This window comes from Acinonyx jubatus, chromosome A2 (assembly GCF_027475565.1).
Source record: "Acinonyx jubatus isolate Ajub_Pintada_27869175 chromosome A2, VMU_Ajub_asm_v1.0, whole genome shotgun sequence".
NCBI classification, from domain to species: Eukaryota; Metazoa; Chordata; class Mammalia; order Carnivora; family Felidae; genus Acinonyx; species Acinonyx jubatus.
The window spans coordinates 113,373,754-113,392,676 of record NC_069383.1 but is presented as its reverse complement, the minus strand read 5'-3'; the positions used below and the strand labels follow the sequence as shown (position 1 = coordinate 113,392,676).

The window sequence follows — 18,923 nt, the reverse complement described above, 5'->3', positions numbered from 1 at the left end:
AGTAGAGGGCACACCTTACCTTGTTGTCAGCCAGCCTCCTAGCCTGAGACAGACTAACTATAGAAAACAAAGAGCAAAGTCATTTGAGCGGACTCAAGCTAGCTGCTGTGCCCAGTTTGAAGGGATAGGGGCAGGGTTGTAAAAGGCACTGGCTATGTTGCTGAGGGCAGGGAGGCGAGTGGCAAAGCCTTATCTGGCTAATGACAACCTGGCCTCAGACTGGCTGGACTGCCAGCTTTGGAGCTGCCCTAAGAGTTGGCCAGGGCAAGTGACTCTGAAGTGCTTTTGGGAGACTGTTCTCAAGGTGGCAGTGACACCTGGTGGCCAGTGATGGCCAAAGCCTCCAGGCTATATACTTTTGAAACCTTCCTATAGGCCATGCCCTCGCATCCCCTCCACACATTCACCAACCCTTGGGGTCTGTCTTCTGGGATCTGAGCTGAGCCTGGGGCTCTGGAGAGGTGAATGCTGCTCCTGAGACTCCTGGGAACCAAGGAGAGAACTTCGGGTAGACAAAGCTTCAGGTCACGCCAGCAGAGGTGGGATCCTGGTGCTCTCCTTCAGGTGGCGAATCTTTGTTCATACCCCACCACACTACTTCCACTTTTTAAAGTTTCCTGTAAAGTCTTCCGGAGTCAAAGGGCTGAATTGCTAATGCAGGGGTTTCAGACACCAATGGGCTTTCTCTTTGGCTTGCAGGTTATACCCAGGAGAAGTGATTCTAAGACTCAGCCTTTGAAGTATTTAGTACACATATGGTGTCCGGGAGGAAAATGAGCCTCTTCCCCTACCTTGAGCTGATGAGAGCACAACTGCAATGTGGTTTCCAGTCTGAGAATCACAGTATTAACAAGGACAACCTCTAACTCTAAGAATGTGCTCAGAGGAAAGAATCTGGGGGTTGGGGCATTTAGCAAATCAACGACTTAATGTTAAAGGAGATCCAGTTGAATAGCAATACTCTCAAGGAGCCCATGACTGAGTACCTTCAGGTCTCCGGTGCCTGGTGCCCAAAGGCAAACCTGCTGGAAGACAGGAGTAAACTAACACTAGGAGAGGAAATGGCTGCCCTGGGAACTGGTGTGTGTGGCTGCCACGTCACTGCTGATGTTCCTGCAGGGGCAAGATGAGTACATGTCAGGGCTATGGTGAAAGTGTGGGCTGGGGGCTAGGGCTGTTGGAGCAGGTAGCTTAAAATCCCTTTCCAGATCTGAGATGCTGTGTACTAGCCACAGACCTGGAAAGTGCAGTGATGAGACTTCAGAACTGAAAGACTGAGGCCCACAGACCTGCAGCCTGTGGCCTCTGGTGGGACATTCTACCAGTCCTTTTTACTGGTTCTCTGGACTAAAGAGATACTGAAAACATTTCCAGCCAGGTCTTTCTAGCCACAGAGGCTCAAAAAGATGAAGTCTCTTGAGTACAAGGACACAAAGACTGAGAAGGGGTTTCAGTGGGGTCTAAAGTGCCATGCAGTTAGTGAAGGGATGCAACTCAGATCCCAAACAGGAGACTAAGAGGGACTCACATAGCTTAGAAGAAGTAAATTTAGGACACATGAAAGGTCTTCCTGCTTCCCACAGCAGGACTGGCTTTAGGGAATTAGTTCCCCAGTGAGTATAAGCTGAAATTGTGAGATTTGAAGCAGGTTCAGATAAAGTCACTAGTGACCAGATCCTTTAGCAGACTATTAAGGGAAACTGACTATTTTCAGGCTGTCTTAACTTTTAAGGGACATCTTTAATCACTTGAAGCTGACATTCTGACCTCGGGTGACCTGGCCCTCAGTGCCTCCATAGGTCTCATGGATTGCCCCTGTGGGACACTTCTTATGTCCTTAGGAAATCACTGATCATGGGAGGGCCCCAATCCAGGAGATGAGCTCTGCCCTCAGAGTAGCAATTTCCCTCGTGAAAGGAGGAGGAAGAAGAACTCATCCTTGGGAACCTTTTATAACCTTTCCGAGGAAGGAAGGTGGGCACTGGTGACTGCTGGGGTGATCTCAGAAAGATCCCAAGGTGCCTGAAAACATGCTGTCCCCTTTGCTCTAACTGAACCTACAACCTCCCAACCACATTCCTTCCCGCTGCCTCATTCCCCCTGGGGTCTTAGACCGGGGGAGCAGAGCCTGGGGGAGCTGATCAGAATAGCTCTGTGGCGTGTCCGGCAAGGAGCTTGGCCTGGCCTCTTTCCTGGGGCCAGACCCTGAGACCCTTTCCCAATTTCCTGTCTCAGATATGCTGAGCAAGCACAGGCCTTCCTCCTTGGTGGGGGCAGCTGGACTCGGGCCAACAACTCTGAAAAGTTGAGTCACTCAGTGTCTTTCCTTCCTCAGCTTTCCGTCCTGCTGGGACCTCAGATAGGAGCTCCTGTCTCCCAGCTTGTCTGCTGAAAGCCACAGGGTAGCAAGTTAAAGGTGCCTTTGACAAAACCCCACAAACCCTCATCCATGGGCTTGCTTTCTCTCCTAGACTGTGATTGCCTGTCCATTTACCTCAACAGCTAATATTTACTGTTTCTGAAATGACTTTTCTGCATCTTCAGGGGCCTTACTGGAACAAGTTAGTGATATAATACAGAGGGCATGGTATAGCCTAACCCAGAATCCCCTACATACTGAGCCACTGTGCACCAGGTGAAAGGAAGCCACCCAACAATACTTTCTCCATTGACACATGAAATTCTAGAGCTTCATTAAAGCTGCATTCCTTTGGATTGATATTTATTATTATTTAAATAATAGTAATGATGGTCACATATATCAATGCCTTGCCTAGCACTGTACAGTTTACAAAGCACAGTCACTATTTTGAGCCTCACCACCCTATGTGAAATGGTTTGGGCTGGTATTTCTATCTCTGTTTCATACATCAGCAAAGAGAATGCAAATGACTTCTCCAGAGTCACACAGTCACACAGGAGTGCTGGATCTTCTGATCCACAGTTCAGGTAGTGGTCTACAATAATAGGCACTATGCCTTTTTCATGTCCCCACCAGAGCACAGGGGAAGGTAAGAATGGAGAGAGCTGGGCCTTTGTGACCTTGTGTAAGGGAAACCCTTGCTTTCCTGACAACCAAGTGCTAAACTTAGCCAACCTAGAGGAGCCTCTGAGCTATACCTGCCTCTCTCCTGTCTCCCTGATTTCTCAGATTACTAAAGCCCAATGGGTTCATCAGAGTGGGATACCAGCCCAACCAGCTTTGATGGAGAGCAGCAGCCCTCTACTTGCCAAGGCCCTCAAAGCCTGTGCCTCTGCTCAGGTCCAGTAGCCCTGGCATCTTGCTGGGCTCAAGACTCTGCAGCTAAGAAGGGCTTGTCTCCTATCTCAGACACCTAGAGAAATGAAAAATGCATGAAAGAATTAATGGAATCCCAGAGACAGAAAAGCCTGTAGAAGACCTCTGGCTTCAATTTGATGACGTCCTCTACAGTATCTCTGATCAGAGTTTGTCCTGGCCCTGTTTAAACACCTCTAAGGCCTGGAAGATCATTGCAACCCAAGCTAGCCCTTGACCTTGATCAGATTTACATTTGACTAACTTTGATTTTCTACTCAGTCCTAGGTGTTTCCACGGTTACCTCACTTAGTCCTTCTAATCTGCCTATTTAAAAAACTGAGACTCAGAGATTAAGTAACTTTCTCAAAGTCGCATGAGGAAAGATGTCATTTCCACACTTTTCACCATCCTGTGTGCTCCATGTACCCATTTTAATTCCACTGGTGTCACCCTTAAAGAAGCACCAGAATTGGTTGCAGTGCTCTCTTGTGGGGCTTATCAGCCCAAAGAGCAGTGAACCTGTGACTTCCCTTTCTGAAGCCTCTCTAGCGTAAAATTTTTTGGCAATGGCATTGTAAATGGACAACCTCTGAGCTTTTTGTCATTCTATAAGCCCAGGGTTGTTTGTTTGTTTTGTTTGTTTGTTTGTTTGTTTGTTTGTTTTTTCCCCTTAAGGGGCTGTAAGGCCATTTATTCCCCCTTCTTTTTTGAGTGCAGCTGGGCACAAGCACTGGACTACACGTTCTTACCTGTTTGAGTCAACTCAACTTCCTGAGGGAAACTGTAGCTCAGTCTGGCCATGAGCTCCTGCTGTGGGCTGGCTATAGGCCAGACTTTGGCAGTGACGCCAGAGTGGCCAGACTTCTGTGGAATTAAGCATCCCAGGCAGTTCTTGGTGACTGGAGACAGATCCCATGGTAGCCAAACCCCACGGGAATACCCCTCAGCCCCAACAGATGGAAGGCTTGTGGGTGGAGCCAGAAGGTCTCAGCCTGGTAAGGGACAGTCCTAGGGGACTCTTGTCCTGCCCCACATAGTCCCTGGGAAGTCTTCAGTCCACAACCTCAGTGGAGCCAGGGAAGGGAGAAGCTCCCTAGGCGCCAGACAAGGGTGGCCAAAGCATATTCCCAGGCTCCAGCTCAAAGGACCGCCTCTGGGAGCTCTTTCTCTGAAGCTTTTAGAAGTGAAACTTTTGGGCTCAGTTTATCCTTGGGTGTCTTATTTTTATATTTCTTAGGCTGAGGAGAGCCAGGGCCAGCCTTCATTGGTATGATTACCCGTGTCAAGTCATCCAGTCAGTGTCTGGTGTTCTACCATTAGAGTTTAATCTATGGGATTTTAAAGTCCCTCCCCCCCCCCCCCAACACACCCTGCCACCAGAATCATAAACTGTCAGGATACAAGGAACCATGGTGTTCACCTAATCTATCTCATGTTTAGTGAAAGAATATCTCTACAATATCTTTGTCAGGTAATTCTCTAGCCTCTGCTGAACACACCCACCTCCCAAGATAGCCTCTTCTACTGTTTTCGCTATATAAAGTTCTTCCTGTAACTGAAAGTCTACTTTTCCAGAGCTTTTGCCCATTGGCCCTGGCTCTGCTCTCTTGTTATATGGTCTTCCATAGCCCTATCTGAAAATAACAATTCTCTGAGAGGAGAACATCTTAAGCTATTCTTGACCAATGTCTGAGGTGATTGGCAGCAGTCAGTGGTATGAGGTGAGGCCTTAGGGAAAGGGAACTGGCAAGAGACAATCTAGTGGCTCCACAAACTGTATGAATTTGGTGTCTTTCATCTGAGTATCCTTTTCAGTCAATTAGAGGGCATAACACTGATGGCTTGTCAGGGAGCCCAGAGGAGGCTTTGTTATCACAATTAAATAAAGTTCTCCAAAGCCTAGGAATAGAGCACTGCAGGGGATATTCCAACATGGGAGTAAGACAGAGTTTCAGAAGAAATTCCTTATCAGCATCACCATGACCATCATCTGTTGCATTTACTTAGCACCTACCAGGGTCAAATGCTTATAGATAGATAGATAGATAGATAGACTCACTTCTTTTGAAGAAAGATGGGTGCAGAGGAGTGAAATAACTTGCCCAAGGTCACAAAGCTAGTTAGTGGCAGATTTGGATTGAACCCAAGGTCTTCCCAACCCAAAAACCTAAATTCCTCAATCACTCTGCTGCCCAGTCTTAAAGACTTGCTGCTGGAGACCTAGGCAGCAGTGTGTGTGTGTGTGTGTGTGTGTGTGTGTGTGTGTGTGTTGGGACGTGGGGCTGATGCCCAACCTAGTCAGAGCATGTGAGAAGCCCAGGTAGAAAGGCTATCCTGCTATCCTGGTGCACCCATTACCAGACACTGTATCCTGGCCCCAGACTTCTCCAGTTGGCAGCCAGGTTGTGAGAGAAGAGATCACAGTGAGAAAGAACCCTTGGGCCTAAGGTTTCCCTGACTTCAGCTGGGTTAGGTGGTCTTGATGGAAGCAATTTCTGATTCTTTGAGGCTTGTTTTAATTTTATCTTCTGTACCTGATATACCTCTGCTGGCCTCAATTTTAATTCCCTAACTTGAGCATTTCCAGAGCTGCTCACTGGATTTGATACCAAATTCAATACAATTTAACTTCTATGATTTAACAACATTTGTCTTCTAAAGACTTATACTCTAGTCCTTTTTGGATTTTCACTGTTACTGTGTTTGCATGTTCATTTATTTAACAAGCATTTATTAAGGATATCTTATTATACTCAGCCCTGTGCTTGACGCTGTTGGTAAAATTTTGATAGTCTTGAATTTTCCAAAATATTCCTGATTCCAACTGTTTGATTTTTTAAATAAATAGTTCCTGTACCAGGCCTTATATCCCACTTTTTCTTTGAAAACAATGGGCATTGTATTTGTTGGAAATTCAAGAGAAGATGAAGACACATAGTTCTCTGAAGCATCTGTCTTCTTGGGGGCATCATACCCAGTCTTCAGGATAAAAACAAAGGCTCTCTTCAGTAGTATGAGTCTCCAAAGTGCTGTTTCAGGATTTCAGAGAAGACATCACAGTCGAAAAGTTTCATGGGTGAGGTAGAAAGTGACTTAAACCTCTAGGATGTGTTGGATGGGATTGGTAGAACAGGAGAAAAGGCATTCCTGGAAGATAATCAGCACAAACAATGGAGTGGCCTACCCTAGAGAATAAACAGTGAGGGGTCAGGCCTAGAGGGAACAGGTGTGTTTAGGGCATGAGGCAAAGAGAAGGCTAGGAAGGTCAATTCTAACCATGCTGAAGCAAGTTTTGGATGTCAGCCTGAAGGATGTGGTTGTCATCTTGCTGGTAATGGGAAGAAAATATGAGCATCAGACTGCCTGGCCTCACAGCCCAGCTGCATCAGCCTCTACTGTGTGACTCTGTGAAAATTACATGACTTAGCTAGGCCTCAATTTCCTTATCTAAAAATTAGAGATGTTGATAATAATAGCATTTACCTCATAGAGGTCTTATGAGGTTTTTGGCAATACTGCATGAAAGTTCCCAATATGTTACCTGGCACATATGCAGCGTTAGCTATACATTATTTAGAGCAGTAAAGTGACACAATTAGGAAAGGAGTATAGGAGAACAGCAGGTGGGCATGGAGAGAATAGATTGGAGAGAGAGGAGACTATTTTGGTAGTGGTAAAGTAGTAGGAGTACTAGTACTAGGAGTCTAGTAGTCTAAGCAAGAAATGGTACAGGCCTGACCAGCATTGGTTAGAAGAAGGTGGTGAATCTTAGAAGCTGATGGGTCTTGCTGCTGACTGGATGGTATGGTCTCTAGCTGGTGTGTTGGGTGTGGGTATTTTGGTGCCAGAGCTCAGAACAAGCATGGACCCCATGACAAGGCTTGGAAGAAGGGGAGGGAAAGTATTGGTGCGATTGCTGTGATCTGTGAGGGGGTGGGGAATAGATAGAACACACACCCTCTGATGTGGTGGCACTAAGGACATTTCAAAGGCCCCCTGCCTCCCACTGCCCAAATCCTCTTAGTAGAACAGTTTTAAGCAAGGTTGTTAAAGACCATGACACTGGAGAGGGTAACACTTTGGCTCTCCTTGAGTGGAGCTGAAAACAGGCCTTAATAGGCAGGAGAAGAGACTGATGGTGAGAATCAGAGGCCCATAGGAAATAAGGAACAGGAGGAGAGATGGTTTTCATGTGGGAGTAGGGCCGAGGGGCACTGAAAGAGGAAGTGGGAGAATGCTAATGACATTCTCAGCCCATTTCACAGCCTTGCCCTTGCAGCTCCCTCTGTGACATCACCATCAGCACACTCGGCAGCCCTTAGGTTTTACAGACCATTTCCCTTTTACTGAATTTAAGCTCTAAGTCCTCACTGCCTCTAATTCAAATGTAAGACAAACTGAAGTCACGTGCATATTTGATCCTGTCTGGGCATAATCAGAATCCTAGCTGGGAGGAGAGGGAGCTTGGGAGTGGAGCCATGTTGTTGGGTAAAATGTGATTATGCTATCTGAGAAGGAAAAACAGCCTGGCCTTGAGCACTTTTACTAGCATTAACATCTTACTGCTTCCCTCTGGGTAAGAAGGGTTCCTGGGGTGGGGGGAAACAGACTACTGCCCCTCCTTTAAGTCCTTCCCTGTGGGGGTTCCAGTGCAGCCCAAAGAGTGGATCTGACCCCAGAGCCAGCCCAGAGCTGATCCCACCCCAGAATTAACTCCACAGAAGAAGTGAAGCAAGTCTAGGTTAGTCACCTAGTCCAGCCCCTGCTCTCAGGACCCTTGGAATTGCCTAAGGCAACCCGCCCTCTGGAGTTTGGTGTTGATCCTTTCCTTCAGGAAGCCGGGCCATGAGTATGAGGGGAAACTGGACAGCAGGCAGCCACCAGAGAAGAAACCAGATGCTGTTAGAAGATTCAAAGCTTCTGAACAGAATACGTCTAAAAGGGAGGGAAATGAGAAGGGGGGAGGGGGGCACTGCCTACCAGTATGAGACTAAGGCCCAGACCCCCTAGACCTGTGCCCCCAGCAACACTCCAGATGTTGAGATCTCCCTTGAGGCATTTCTGGAACAGCAGAAGCCTCTAGGCCAGATCCCATGGATCCCATCAGATCCCACTACACTCATGCCATGGAGCCACAGGGTTTCTCTTTGGAATCTGCTCAGAGTTTTGTTTTTATCTCTTTTGCATTTTGTCTTCCAGAGTGCAACACTTAAGGATCCGGACTCAAGCAAGACCCCACCTCAGCGGCCAGCCCCTCAAGGTTGTTTACAGTATATTCTCGACTGTAATGGCATTGCAGTAGGGCCCAAACAAGTCCAAGCTTCTTAAAGTGATTGGTAGTTCATTTTTCAAAGCAGAAATTTTAAGCCAAAAACAAACAAGGAAAGAAAGGAAAGCGGGGAGGGGAGCAACACTCCCCCCACCCCCCAGTGGTGCCGTTTCTGCGTTCTTTCAATGCTGACTGGACTGTGTTTTCCTATGCAGTGTCAGCTCCTCTGTCTGGTTGTTTACCTGTTCCTGTTCGTGCTTGTAATGCTCACTTATGTTTCTCTGTATAACTTGTGATTCCAGGGCTGTTTGTCAACAGTGTACAAAAGAATTGTGCCTCTCCCAAGTCCAGTGTGACTCTATCTTCTGGGTGGTTTGATAGTATTTTTTAAAGTATTACATAATGTGGGGTGAAATAGAACTGAGGGGGGTGGACAGGGGAGAAACAAAGACCACAAAAATAAAACCCATCTCCTCTCCTTCTCCCCCCCAGACTCAGATTAAAGCACCCCCCCACCCCCTGCTTACCTCCATGTGTGTGCTTGGGATCTTCAATGAATTGTGCTTTTTGCTTCCTTTCTGCATGACTAGGGTAAATAGATAGAAGTTTAAGAGATTTTCAAGGTCTAATTTCCATAGCTTCATCCGTTGAATCTGAAGGCATCCACCTTTTTCTCCATTTGCTAAAAATTTGGTGCAGTTTGAGTTTATGTGAATAGGCTGGCTGTGCCTGTAGAGCTCTTGTGTTTTTAGTGATGACATGAAATATAAAGAACAAGCTATTTCCAGGAATGTGTTCTGTATTTTACATCGAAGTGTACCTTCTTTTTTATTATTAACTAATTAGCTATGAGATTAGACAAAAAAAAAAATGGGGCCGCTGATGTGCAATATCAAAGTGAACTTGTGAGTATTTTCTGTGTGTTGATCTCAGTCCCCCTAAGTTGTTTCTTCTTTGTTGCTGTTTCTGAATTGGCCATATTATGCACTTCTGTGAAACTGAGGCTGCTTTTTATTCCCCAAAGCTTGACCTATGTACAGAGATGATTCTGTAGTGATTTTGGACATAGGATGCAGGAAGCTACTGAAAGTCTGAGAAGGATTCAGCCACTGTGCTCTTGGCCTCTCCCTAGGCATCATGAGACCAAATAAAAAATGGCCCATTTCACAGAGCGGGTACACTGCTACAGAAGTCTGAGGTGGACTCCTGCTTTCATTTCCAGCTCTGACAAGAGCCCTCCAGAAGTCAGAGAATGAGGGTTTTTCTTTTTCCTAGGAAGAACTGTCTCCAATTTTAGCTTGTGTGTGTTTGGGGCAGAGGCTCCACAGCCATGGCTCTTGAAGAAACCTTACCAGTTTGCCCTCTTTCCTCTGACACACAGTTCCTGGGCAGTGATGAGGCAGGTATTTAAAGCAGGCCTCGGCTTCAGTGCCTCCTCCTGCCATCTCCTAGCCAGGTTGGGACAGGCACTCAGTGGTCTCCTCTGGCATCATGGTCCATGGGAGATCATGCTAGCAGTTTGCATTTTAGAGAAATGCTTCTAGCTCTACTTTCACATTCCTCTCACTTCTATACTGACATGTTACTGTTCTGGATTCCAGGTCGGAGGAATAAATAGTGCCGATAGTATGATTTATGTGTCCAGGGGCACGTGCCCCAGTTTCTCCTTGGGTTGCTGGCAAATTCTGAGGCTACAGGGAAATGCACTGAGTGTGAGTGTTCTCATCTGTGACCCCTCCCTTAGATGATGGTGGTGATGGTCGATCTGTTGTAAATATATACACATATGCATTTACGCACTTCCAGGTGGGTTGCATAAGAATCAGGTCCTTAAATACCTCCCAATCTGATGAAATGGTAGAAAGGAATAAAGCAACATTTCCCAGAATGGAGGAATACCTTTTATTTATTTTTTACTTATTATTTATTATTATTTTTTGTCCAAGCAGTGAGCTGATAGTGGTGTTGCTTCTCTGCATGTTATCAGTGTGAACATCTAGGTGCTTTTCATGTGACATTTGTGAGCCACAAATACAAAGTTGCCATTTGAATTCAGTCAGGCTCCAGGGTGGCTTTAGCCAAGGTCTCTCAGGTGGGGGAGAAACTGATTAGGGCTCCTACTGCCAAATGCAAGCAGGCAGCGTATCCTGACTATTATGTGCCCTCAGGCAGCATGCTAAGGAACAACTCTGTGGCCTGGGGGACATCCGTGTCACAGTATAGGATTGCTGTTCAGGTGTTTTGTACCCATTTCTTTTCTGATGTTGTCCCCTTTTTTTGTACCGATCCAGCTGGGAGAACCTCAGCCAATGCTGGAAGAGTGATTTAAGTACCTCTCTTTTGTGACTCTCTTGTACAGCTTAATGTGCAATAAAGGAAAAGTTATATCTGTCTTCAGTGTTAAGTTGTAAAGTTTCTGGCTATTCAAGCATCTCTGTACAAGTGGGAAAGAATTCAGGTTCCTGGTGCAAGAGGCTGAGCTATCAACCTGCTGTACTTTACAAGAAAAGGCTATAATACAAACAATGCCAAACTTTGGAAGAGGCAGAACTGGTTAACATGGAATATGCTGATCTTTCGTCTTCATCTTCACTGGTTATCTGATTTGAACTTGGAACTTCAAGTTTTCAATGCAAAACTCCATTTCTTTATTCCTTTATGTATTTATTTATGTATAACTAACCCTGGTATTTACTGGTAATTGATAAAGTGGAGCCCATGCCATGTGGTAGGGAGATGGGCTGATGATCATGGGTGCACAGTGTTGTAGATGTATAAATCTGCCTCTCTAGAGGGTATGGGTATTCTGGTGTTTCTAGGAAACTAAGTTACAACACAACTCTTAGCTTCTCTTGAGTTTCTAGAAGCCCACTCCTTACAGCGGGCCCATGAATGTGGACTCTGGGAATGAGACTGAGAAATTGGATCTCTCCGACCAATTATGCATCATTTCCACTAGTCAGTATGCACTGATGGGGACATCTTTTGACTTTTGAGTACAGGAACCCCCTTAGCAAAATCTGAGCAATCAGGTATCACACTTACTGCCTGACAAGCCCCAGAGGAAGGATGGCCTTTTTTTTCTCTCCAGGCCACCAGATGGTTTTCTGTCTCATGCTGGGAGAACAGTATCCCTACCCTTTGGGGGGCAGGTGGGGCTCTTTGCCAGATGGTGCCCACAACATCCCCAGGGGAGCATAGGACTTGGGTTTCTGGAAAATTTCCACCACATACACCTGGGAGGGAGTGGAGCCCCCTGAGGATGGTACTAAGGGGCAAAAAGCACATGGAAACAAAGGATTGACCCTAGTCATGTGCATGGGCTAATGTTAAAATGAAGCTCTGGTGGGGTGGGGCATGACAATCAGACATGTGCAGGTCAGGAGCCGGACAAAGGCCAGCTGGGTAAAACCATCACAAGTCTGTGATCATCAATGGTCATAAAGCACACAATGCTTTTTGAAGAACTTTCTGGTCCATTAACATCTTTGAAACACTACCTGAACACTGTCTGAAAGACAACTAAGACTAGGGATTACTTTTTAATAGTTTTATGGTTGTAAACACCAAGGTGCAGAGAAGTTTGCTGACTTGCTCAGGGAGTCACTAGTAGACTATGTCTTGGTTTTTCTGACGCCCAGCCCTGTGCTCTTTCCACTGCCCTGTACTATGTCTGCTGCGTGGAACTCGAGGCCTCCTAGGCCTGCATGGGGTGGGTTGCCCTATACCTAAGGAACCTCTGGAGAGGAGGGTTGGGCTCCCTGTGGTCTGGGAGGATTTCTGTAAAAGAGCTTGCCTCTGACCAGGGCTGCTCCTGTCATGGTTTCTTCCCTGTCCTGACTTCTGTGCCTGAGGGGCTGTGTCTCTATGGTGGAGCTAGTGGTGGTTGGATGAATGGGGAAGCCAGGGACTGGCTCTGGAGCCCTTCAGAGCCTCTGGGTGGCTTCTCATAATAGAGCTTATCCTTTTGGTAATTAACTAACCCCACCCCATAAGATGTAGATTCTAATAAGGAAACCCTTTGATATGGTTAAATTATGAAGTTTTTCTTGTACTGAACCTAGGGGGCCCTGGGCAACCCCAAGGAATGCAACCCCCAGGCAAGGTGCTGCCTCCACGCCGGCCTCCCCCTGGACCATCACTGCCACCTTCCTCCTCCTCCTCCTCCTCCTCTTCTTCCTCCACCACCCACGGAGATGCACCCTCCAGCAGCAGCTCCCTGGCAGAGGTCCAGCCACCCCCGGCTGCTCCACCACAGAAGCCCCAGCCTCACCCACAGCTCAAGTAAGAGACGACTCAGCAGCTCCTTCCCCTCTCCCCTTCCTGCCCCTCCTCACAGGACTTAGGCTTCAGAGCTGCTAGAAAGCACCTTCAATCAGGCTTCCTTCTACAAATATTTTTGTGGGGCTTTTTTGGGGTTTTGGTTCTGGGTTATTTTTTTGGTTGGGGGCATGGTTGGGGTTGATCGGGGAGGGTAGGAAAGAGGGAAGTGAAAGTCTAAGGTCTAGCCAGAAGTGCAAACCCTCCCCTTTCTTCCTGGGGAATACCAACAAGGCAGAGTTACTGCCCCCTTTCCTATTCTTATATTAGCTTAGGGTTGTTGTTTCTTTCTCTTTTTTTTAAATCCTGTCTCCCACTCTTTTTTTCCATTCCTTTTCTGTGTGTGTGTCTCTCTCTCTTTCAAAATTAAAAAGAAAAAAAAATCCTCTTTCCTGCCTCTGACTCACAGTTTAGGGTGTGCAATCAGCAAGCCTGCCCAGAAGGAAAAGGGGGAAGTAGTTAAATCCATTTCAACTTTTTACCTTCAGCTTTGTCAGAAGGAGGTTGGTTTCTGGTTATGGTCAGAGGAGGGCCCAGATAGATACCCCGAGGAACTCCATCTTCTTGGGCTTCCTCACTCCCTAGAAGCCCTCACCACACTGCCCTGCAAGCCCTCACCACACTGCCCTGCTTCAGAGGAAGAACTGAGGGCCCCTAGAAAACAGTAATGCTGTACTTGGGATAGACAGCATCTGGGTGAGGATGGTGGTCAGTTCTACCCTCTTCCCCAGAACCAGAGACACCTCTCTGTACTGTCCCCAAATAGACCCCTGTCATCACTGCAGCAGAGACAGCTGTAGCCTTGTGGGGATGGGAGTGACCCACCAGTGCTTCTCAGAGTGAGGTGATTGGAATCTTCAGGGAGGGAGGAAAGGGAGGCACTTAGAGATAGTCTAGGCATTGTAGAGATGAGTAAACTGCTCAGAGAGATTTGGTTAATTTTCTTTTTCAAAACCACTTTGTCAGTTAGTAGCAGAGCCAGGATTAGGGCTCAGGTCATCCAGATAACTACTCTCTCTAGGTCTTTCAGCCCTCATGACTGGAGGGGCATCACCCACTCCTGCTCCCCAGCTCTAGCTGGTGGCACATTTCACATCTCACCTGCCCCATAACCTCCCCTCAATACGATTGTTTTCTGCGTGCTGACTTTTAAGATCTCTCCTGCCTTCTCATTAGCCAACTCTGGCCCCAGTCTGAGGGCAGATCTTTGGGTTGCCACTGCCTTTGGGCTGAAATATCAAATAGAGCCAGCCTCTGACAACAGGCAGGAGGCTTATACGTGGTGCCCCTGGCTGTACATGCAGAAGAGGGCCCCCTCCCAGAGGCAAGCATGTTGGAGGCTCATCCCCAACCCTAATGAAAGACAGGCCATTTATTTACAGTCACTGCAGGAGAAAAACTGCTCACACTCTGTAGAAGGGAGTTTCTGGGTCTGCACCCCAAATTTCAGGAACGACTGAGAGTTCTAAGACACCAGGAGAAGAGTTCTGCAGCCAAAAACCATCAGAATAGAGACACAGTGAAAGTCAAGGAAATATGATAGACCACTAGAGTCATCAGATCTCATATCTTCTCAAATGCTGGGCTTGGTCTCCCCTTGACCTTCTTGCCTTCACAGTTTTTCTCTCTGAATCTCTAGTCTCTCAAGGGAAAAATTCCTCCCTAAAATGTGTGATTTGGGTTTGTAATTAGAAAACCCAATATGTATCCACATATACACATATGTGTCCACCTGATATGTTTCTCTTTTGCCCCTGGATTCCCTGAACCCCACAGACCTCATATCAGGGCTCCTCCAAGGAAGGCCATAAGGGCGGTCATGTCCATTTTAAGAACAGATAAATTGAAACATTTGTTTATTCCAAGTTTACTTGGAATGAGAGAAAAAAGCAGAGTATAAAGACCTCACAAATGAGAAACCGAGTCCCAGAGAAGCACAAGAGCGCAAGAAGGGCAGATCCAAGACTTTGACTCAGGTCTTCTGATGACTTCACCACTTGACAGTTGGTGGGAAAGAGAGTGCAGAGTCTAGGGTCCCCTAGTTGCTATATTTCATTAGAAGGGAAGGGTGTGAGATTCCTAGACTAGTCCTTACCAAGTAGGGACTCTGAAATGTAGCCTGTGGGCCCTTTAGTTCAGCATTAAATAAAAGGAACAGATGAGTCACACTCCTTCTCCTTCTTTCCCTTCTCTCTCTTTTCCCCTTCTCCCTCTCTCCCTTCTCTTTTTCCCCCTTCTTCCTCTCTCCCATGCTGCCCCCATCCTTTCCTGTCTTAGCAGCACTGAAGGTGAGGATAATAGCACAGGGGCCTCCCTGGGTCTTGGTAACACTCCACTGCTGGCTTTCTCCTCCATCACCCTGGTCTCCTTTCGGGGGGGAGTGGGGGTTCGGTTGTGTATCCTCATGTCACCCTCCTTCCCTGCCTCACTGGGAGCACCCCCTCTCATGTTCTCTCTGGTTTTTATCTTCAAGCAAGTCGCAGTCCCTGACAAATGCCTTCAGCTTCTCTGAGTCCTCCTTCTTCCGGTCTTCAGCCAATGAGGATGAAGCCAAAGCGGAGACCATCCGGAGCTTGAGGAAGTCCTTTGCCAGCCTCTTTTCAGATTAGCTCTCCAGATACACTGGGGCACCTAGCCCACCGGGAAAGGCATCTGAGACATTTGACAATAGTCAGCCATGCTTGGTGGTGATGTCCCATGACCTTGATGTGTGTGCCCCTTCCTCTGCTTTGTTGTGCTAAGTGATATTGTGCAGCTTAGAAAAGACGATGTGAAAGTCTCAGGGCAGGTGCCTAACCAGGAAAGGGTACCTGACTTCAGGTAGAATAGAGCTGTTTTCCTGTAGTCCTGACAGCTTCCTCTCAGGTCATCATTCGCTGTGAGTTTAGTGGCCTTATTGTGACAGCGCCGTCATGTCTTACTCTTCTTCATGAAACCAGAATTCCCTTCACTGAGAACTCTTGGTAGTTTAACCCAGCTCAGATGCAGTGCTAAGCATGCCCCCCGCTTTAGTCAGTGCTGCCTGTTTAGGGAGCATACACCTACCCAAAAATGCTCTTGGCTCTAAGTGTTAGGCACTTGCCCACACTTGGATCCTTTGTCATACCTGTTCACTGTTTGAAACACACCTGCCCAACACAAGACATTCCTCCACCACTATCATGGTAAAGCACCTTTAGTCTGTTGATTCTGGAGAGAACAGATCTACAGCGCTCCTGCCCCTTTTCTCTCCTCTGGGGAGCAGTTCTTATGTGCGTGCTGCAGTGATCTTGAGCTCTGAAGCTGCACTGTAGAGAATGCATGCCACTGTAACAGCAGTATGCCAAGTTTTGTGTTCATCTCCAAATAAATGTTAAGACCTTTGGTGTAATAAAAGCAGCAGCATTAACCAGCATTTGATTCAGCCATGAGGTCTCCCCTAGGCCACCCTTTTGGTTGAGAGAGTGTATGTGAGGCATATGTGTGTGCTTGCAAGTGTAGGGAAGGGAAAAGTCCAGGAGAGTGAAGCTGTTTGTGCCAGTATGTTTGTGAATGTGCTTATGTGTGAGTGACTGTTTGCAAGTGGTTGAGAGTATGGCTATCCTTTAGATGCCAGTTACGCTGGGCCTCCTGACACCTCCCGGTGAATGTTTCCTGCAGAACAACTGAACATTCTTCAGTAACTCAGCATTTCCACCAGTTTTACTGAATTTTTAGCCTTTCTAATATGCATAGCACCCTGCTCCTGGGGCAGTCAAGTTAGACCTACTTGTCTGGTCCATCAAGCTCCTCAGCTAAAACCCACATGGTGGTACCAACAAGGCTGGACCCATCTGCTCTGATGAGTGGAGTCCCATGGGCCTGGCCCCAGGCATCCGAAAGAGGCCTGTGATTGAGGGTGGGCTCTGAGGGACTTCACTCTGGCTTCTTCAACAAGAGTAGGTTCCCGAAGACCACAAGTACTGTGAAGATAAACTCCAACTAATAAATGGAAATCAGTATATTAACATGATATCTATATAATTTCCTACACATACCCATCCTAACTCAGCAAAATAGCTTTCAGCCAAATGCCACTATCTTGCTAACCCTCCTCACAAGCAGTAGATGCTGAGAAGGCAGAAGGTGAAGTTGTCTGACACTAGTGTCGCCTTTCTAATTCAGCCCATGATTTCAGGGTTCAAGGATCCAGAACGCTACCTTCTTCTTACACTTAAAAAACAAGAAGTATAACTTCCCATTGAGTGACTCCTGGGAGTGTGGGGGCATGGCAGCCCTCCTCCCTCAACAACACACATAACTAGGGAACAAACTATTAACAAACTAAATAAAAAGGTGGGGTCAGGGAACTCCCTATACTCCAGGGAATTGACCTTCAAGGTTACTTCTATATCCAGCAAAAAGTCTGCCACTTGTAGTCACTTATGTCCCTCCTGATTCTAAAAATATTTAATAGGATGTGTTAATTAATCAAAAAGCATTTATTGAGCACTTGCTATGAGCGTAAACATTGTGATGGAGGCAAAGAAATATGTACCAGCACTTTCATAGTGCTTACTAAGTTTCAGGCACAATTCTAAGTACTTAGCATATATCAATTCATTTATTCCCTCCAACAATCCTATATTATGGGTATTGTTACTATTTTACAAATGAAGAAATGGAGGCACATCCAGATTCAATAACCTGCTCAAGTTCACCCAGCTGGTATGCAGTGGAGCTGGGATTTGAACCCACATAGTGTAGCAGTATAACTGTATTATTTTTATTTTACCTGGCAAAGGAAACAAGATGTAGTTTTACTGAATGGTACATAATGTGAAAGCAAAATAAGAAATATACACAAAAATTCTTTGCACCCATACCTTCCTCCTTCCTTTACCTTCTATCAGTTGGCCCCAGGGAGAAGAGGGGTGGGAGAAGGTTGGAGAACTTATCAGTGTTGACCCCTCGTCCTAGAACCATGAGTAACACACACAATATATCTTATTCTGATTGAATATAGTTATGGTTCTTAAAAAATTACTCATTCTTCCACATGTGATGTCAGACCAAAAACCACAAGTGGCTTATTTAGAAAATGAGTCAGCCAGGAACTGCTAGGGTGACAAAAAGGGGAGGCATTTACTATAGGTCATGTAGCACCCTGGTCCAAAGGACACATGGATTCTATTCAACTCTTAGTAATGGGGTGGGGCCAGAGGTGGGGGAGTTCCATTTTGAAACACCCCTCTTGGTACGTAATAAAGCTGGCCCCAGAGACTAAGAAATTTGCCACTTGCAACAATCAATAAATATTTGATGAATACCATGGTTAAAAAAATGACCTAAGGGTTGGTGATAGTCCACTATAGATCTTGAAGCCTTCAGTCTGCAGGCCAATTGTGACCACTCTACAGCCATCTCTGCAGCTGACGGGGATTCCCTACCCACATCTTTACCCCAGAGTAATAGAGATAGAACACCTCATCCCTACCACATGGAACTCCCCATATCCTTGGGTCAAGATGAATTAATTCTGTTTATGTATTTGTTCAAAACTCTTTATTGTATACTTACCAAGCTCAATACATTTTGTAGGAAGAATATAAAAATGAGTTAAGCAAAGATTCTGCCCTCATAAAGTTTACCATCCAGTAGGGGAGGTAGCATATATACAAATATAAGAAGAAAGTGGCCAATGTCATAAGACAAATGCAGTCAAAATGTTAGTTTGGAAAAAAATTAAGCTTGATAGGTATTGGTGAGGATATGGGAGACAAAACTCTTACACACTGCAAGTGGGAACATATGTTGGTACTGCCACTTTGAGGAACAATTTGGCAATATCTAATGCACAAACCCTATAATTCAATAATTTCTAGACATTCATTCTAGAGAATCTCTTGCACATGTACTCAAGGAGGCAAGTAAAAGCATATTAGCTGCAGCACCATTTGTGCAAAATAGAAACAACCAACTTTCTGTCATGGGGGAATTAGAACATAAATTGTGATTTACTCATAAATTGGAATACCATATAGACGTTAAATAAAAATATTTGAGGAATTCAGTTAAGTTCAGATAAGATACGGA

The 18,923-nt window shown here is 46.1% G+C and overlaps 1 protein-coding gene across 1 annotated transcript in view; it reads left to right on the top strand.

Annotated features, from left to right (window-relative positions):
• SYN2 (synapsin II) overlaps nt 1-16,497 on the top strand; it is a 195,761-nt gene extending 179,264 nt beyond the window's left edge. The window contains exons 11-13 of the mRNA XM_027042666.2: nt 8,480-8,540; nt 12,614-12,833; nt 15,343-16,497. Coding sequence (XP_026898467.1) covers nt 8,480-8,540; nt 12,614-12,833; nt 15,343-15,478 — 417 coding nt within the window. The 3' untranslated portion in view covers nt 15,479-16,497. The remainder of the gene's footprint in view (nt 1-8,479; nt 8,541-12,613; nt 12,834-15,342) is intronic.
• The last annotated feature ends 2,426 nt before the right edge of the window (nt 16,498-18,923 follow it).